Source organism: Aplidium turbinatum, chromosome 16 (genome assembly GCF_918807975.1).
Source record: "Aplidium turbinatum chromosome 16, kaAplTurb1.1, whole genome shotgun sequence".
Classification (NCBI taxonomy): domain Eukaryota; kingdom Metazoa; phylum Chordata; class Ascidiacea; order Aplousobranchia; family Polyclinidae; genus Aplidium; species Aplidium turbinatum.
In genome coordinates, this window is record NC_137487.1 from 12,547,106 (window position 1) to 12,552,087 (window position 4,982).

The 4,982-nt window shown below is 36.3% G+C and overlaps 1 protein-coding gene across 1 annotated transcript; it reads right to left on the reverse strand.

The window, feature by feature from the left end:
- Positions 1-532: 532 nt before the first annotated feature.
- LOC145785714 (uncharacterized) lies at positions 533-4,355 on the reverse strand. Its single transcript, XM_082597408.1, has 5 exons — positions 4,085-4,355; positions 3,430-3,548; positions 2,739-2,806; positions 2,401-2,443; positions 533-1,772 (listed from the first exon to the last, which is right to left on the reverse strand). The coding sequence occupies exons 1-5, from the start codon at positions 4,169-4,171 to the stop codon at positions 1,367-1,369; spliced, it is 723 nt and encodes a 240-aa protein (XP_082453534.1). The 5' UTR covers positions 4,172-4,355; the 3' UTR covers positions 533-1,366.
- Positions 4,356-4,982: the final 627 nt, after the last annotated feature.

Sequence of the window (4,982 nt, forward strand, 5' to 3'; positions counted from 1 at the left end):
TATGCCACGGAGTCCTCGACCCAGGACCGGATTTAGCTGATGGGGGGGCCCGGGGCACATGGGGGCCCCAGTGTAAAAAACACACCTTTAATTCTACAGTAGCATTAATCCAGCACTGCACAGCATTTTGCAGAAACTTCAAAGGCTGAAAGAAAGAAATTAACACAAAATTAAATTTTGTCCTCGTAGGGGGGCCCTTCAAAAGTCGGAAGGCCCGGGGCACCTGCACCTTCTTCCCCCCTAAATCCGGGCCTGCCTCGACCACTGCTATAGCCTAGGCTACCTTTAATAAGTCTAGCCTTATAATCAAAAAACGTGTAGCCTATATCGCTGTCAAGTCTTGCTAAACTCGACTGTCGAGAGATGTTTGATGGTTTGATAGTTAGACCGATGTAGCGATCCAGGTTCCAGAAGTTAATGCAGTCTAAAAGTGACCAAATTTGCCAAATAGTTCAGTTCAGTTTCAGTTCGAGCTTCTGTAGAAGAAATTATAGCGACACCCAACAAAGTAGGCTAAGTTATGTGTTTTCTCACGGCATTTTATTTATTGCACATTTGAAGAAAACATTCATCACAACACAAATAGCACAAGAAATTTATTTTTAAGAACTTAGCTGATGAATAGTATAGTGTACAGTAGCTCAGTAGCGTATGGAGTTTACTCGATGCATTGATAAACCCACAATCAGTTTGGATAATAGCCCATAGGCTATATGTAGATACAGTGGGATCTTCCAATAACAATGCAGCCCAGAATGGCGCGTTTTTTTAGCCGTTGGTGTCATACAATGTGTAGCACAGAAAGTTTGTTCTCTTAACACTTTTTCGCAATCTAGATGAGGTAGGCTAGACATGTAATGTAGGTTAAGACAACCTACTTGGTAGCCTAACTTAGCCTATATCAAGAAAATGTATGTAAAACACATTTTATACAAATGATTTTAACTCTAAAAATAATAAACTAGACAAGTTGATGGCTAGACATAATACAAAAACGGACACAAATGAAGTCATGCAATTTTAAACGATTCATTTCAGAATAACTTACAGTTCGTTTTATGTTGTTTAACTTGTCAGTGAGAAAAATCTCACACAACCTAAGATGAATTAAAATTAGGCAAATCTAAACTTTTAAAAATAGAACAACAGTTTCAATCGTTTAAACATAATTTCAATTTCTAAGACATTATCAAATTTGAAAGATTGTCACATTCAAATACGGTAACTTTTCAAATTTGCTTTTGTGGGTAAGCCTGTAACAGAAGTGCAAGTATAATTATATCTGTAAAATTTACAGAAGTTTATAAAATTTTAAAAATTGTGATCACTGTTGGAGGTTTAGTCTGGTGAGCTGTTGGATTATTGGCTAGATAGAAGAGTTATTTGTCGCTGCTGCAACTTCGCTTGTGAATATTGTTTCAACTTCTGTCTGGTTTACAACACTCACCATAGTGTTATTGAACACATCTCTGGTTGGTGTCATACTGGTTGTAGTCTTGGGATCGGTGACATTAATTTCCAAAATATTTGATGTTCCCATATAATAGCCAATCACAACACCAATCGCCAAACTAAGCATAGCGACAGTAATAAATTGGAGCAATACGCAGCAGCAAGATGTCTCCGGTTTGTGCGGTGGGTTGCCAGTCTTTAAGGTTCCTCTGAACTCCATGGGAGATATATCGTAGCTGATGATGTCGGCGTCGTCTTCATCGAGTATCGTGAATCCTTTTCTACCTGTTTGATCGTACGATCGCGAAAAGTCGGAGAAGCTGAAACAATTAACAAGTGTAGCTTACTGCGCAACGAAAAGTTCAACAGTTTGACTGATTGACACCAGCACGGGTTGTTTGTAGGCTACATTTCAACAATGATATTCATCCTCTACTGCAACTCTAAAAGAAGTACTTCTCAGAGCTGTGAAGTCCGAGTTGTGGAGTCGGAGGGATTTTAGATGAATGTCAGTGACGTAGCAAGAAAAAAAATTTGGAGAGAGACAAAATCAACTGCTGTGGAGAAAACCTCATTCAACATCAATTGCAATGATATTAAAATGTTACAATAGTATTACAATATATATTTTTTTTGGGGGGGGGGGGGGGGGCAGGATAAAATTTTGGGGTGATTGCCCCCAAGCCCCCCCCCCCCCGTGGGTACGTCCCTGATGCATGTTATGATTTTTGTATTGTTTTCAATAATGTTATTTAATAATGTTATTCAATTCCACGATTTGTTTATACTAATCTGTTTGTGGAGTTATTTATTTTGTTTATACGGTATGTGTATCAGGACTACAGTTACCCTTAGAATACCTACCTTACTTTGCAAGCTTACGCCTGCATGAGACGGTCAAGGTAGTTAAAGTTAGAACAATTAAACTTGATTTGATAAATTAGTTACCTATTGGCATCATTCTGATCTTTTATGTCTTTCAACGTCGATCCTAAAAAAAAACCTGCATGATAACTAAATTTAGCCGAATTCTTTTCATCGCGTGCACCTTAATACTAGCCTATAACTTAATTAATATAACTTATAGTGGAGGCTACAACTGACTATGAAGCAATGAGATCAAGCAAAAATTATAATTTCCCAGACAGCCACTTTGTCTGGTCCAGATCTGGTCAGATCCGTACCCGACCTGGTAAAGATCTGCATCAGATGAAGTGGCTGTCTAAGTTACTTCTCGGCATACATATTTTTACTAGCGTTAAAACTATTTCTTCTACCAAAAGTACCTGGATAACTTTCTCTGGTAGTGCCAACCATATCATGCGAAGTTATGGAATCCCCATCACCACTTTTCCTAAATACAGAGAAAGTGTTCAATAAGATTGCCGTGCATTGATACTGCCTTAAAGCGTTTTTCTCTTGCACTGCACATGTCATTCAAGAAAATCCGCTTCTGTTTTTAATTTGCTCGACTATTCAAGAAGAAATTGATTTGCACCCTATTTGGGGTTTTCTTTGCTTTCATTCTATTGCTTTTTGCAGCTGCAACTTTTCCCTAGTGAGGGCTTGAGATTCATTTTGGTATAGCCTACAATTGTTTTAATAAAAACTCTCAACGCAATTAAGTTAACAAGCCTTGGTTTATTAACCTTTCTGGTTAATGAAATTATCTCGTCGCCATCATATAGGCTAGTTTACTTTTATTTTGTCGAGGACCTTATGGACTAACTTATGGTAGGACCTTAATGGTAGGATAGTAGGACCTTATGGTAGGACCTTATGGACTAACTTATTGGGTTTTATGGTAGTGTATATTATATCTAGAACAAAATTTATTAAAAGTAATTTTCCATATGTATCGATCCGTAAGCTACGATCTTTATCCCTCACGTAGTCTTATACATTCACAAAGCATAAACTACCGTTATTCCACCAAAATTGATAGCATTGAAAATTTTTTGAATTTTGCTTGTTTACCTGTGTTCTGTTGCAGCAAGGTTCTTTTCTTTCTCATAATCTTGTGAACGAGTTGACCATAAACTTGCCGATGTTTTAGAACCACGCTGTTGTGGTGCTGTCAACTTGCGATTAAAGTCCTGTATCACCAACAAGCAAATAAAAAAGTTTAATGAAGCAGAACCTACCTTCAGCTTAATTTTTCATTACAAATTTCCAACCACCTTTTAACTTAGGCCGACTTGTTGTAGTTTTGTTTTTCATGACCTAGATGTAGAAAATGTTTATCGTTGTTATTTTGATGAGGACACTGCAATGTATCGAAAACATTCGATTTTAATTCTTGAAGTATTTTTTGTGAGTTATAAAAGTAAATAGTCTATGGGTTTGACAGTGTTTTGGCTTGGTATAATTTTGGTACAAAAAAGTAAACATTTTATAAAAAGTTGAATTAAATTTTATTTCAAATACTTTACCCCCTTATTAGGATAAGCAGCCTGCGTGACAGGTCTGGAATAGAATTGTAATATTTTCTCAAATGTAACCTCTTTTAAAAAATTGCCCTTCTTAGTGAGTAGGCTAGTACAAAAGTGACTAAAGCTAAGTGAGGCTTTTATTCAGTTAAGGTTTTTTTCAGTTACGTTCATCTTAAAAGGTAAATCTTATAACAGCCTACTTGCGCTTCTCTGTCTAAAGCATCTTCAAAGTTTTGATCAATCTCCATATCCCACTCCAACAACTCTTCATTGTTTCCGTAACTCATTTTGCAATTAAAATTTAAAACTTAATATAGTTTAAATACGGTAGTTATATGTAAAAAAGAAATTTCAAAAATATCAAATTAACAAAACACAAATCAGAAATTCATCCAATTGCGAATGAATTCGTTGCTTTGTAGGCCACAACGCAAGTCAATATGTTATAAGCTTCGTCTGAGGTAGGCTACTGCAAGATTTTTTTAAAACAAAAAATATTACGAAACAAAAAAGTAAGTTTGAAAAACACTGGTAAATCATAGGCTTTCTGTCAACTGAAATATCACTACATTTTAGTTATTTTGGAATTATACTACTGTAGCCTGTAAACGCTGATTTTTTTTTCCGAAAGATTAACTAAAGGTTTTTTAGCATTCACCCTGTTACAAACCAGTAACTGAGAGGACCACAGGAGATTGTTGCTTTGTTGACTGGATTGGCCACTTATTTCCTGCATTCTATTCTTGAGTCAATAACTGTGAAGCACACAGGTGGATTAATCATTAACTTTTAAACGTTGAAGGGTAAAGTAGGACTTACCTTGTAGACTAGTTACTTTGTCATAACACGCAAACCCCTAGATTGCACATAAGCAATCATATGTGACGAAACTGGGATTGGTAAACAATCAATTTACGTTTTTGGATAACAAATCAGGTCATAAATTTCCAATTTCTAACGTAGGACAATGGAACAATACATCGTAAAAACCGCGACATTCACATCCATTACCTTTAGACCGACAATGCTAGCAAATAGCCATCATAAACTTTTCAAAGTTAACACTCTGTTCTACGTCGTCAATTCTTTTTGGCTATC

Excerpts from the sequence above, each read along its gene's own strand:
- LOC145785714 (XM_082597408.1), bottom strand. The coding sequence starts at position 4,171 with ATGAGTTACGGAAACAATGAAGAGTTGTTGGAGTGGGATATGGAGATT. Across the intron at positions 2,807-3,429 it reads CTTGCTGCAACAGAACACAG|GAAAAGTGGTGATGGGGATT; the intron begins GTAAACAAGCAA and ends CTCTGTATTTAG. Across the intron at positions 2,444-2,738 it reads TACCAGAGAAAGTTATCCAG|GATCGACGTTGAAAGACATA; the intron begins GTACTTTTGGTA and ends GTTTTTTTTTAG.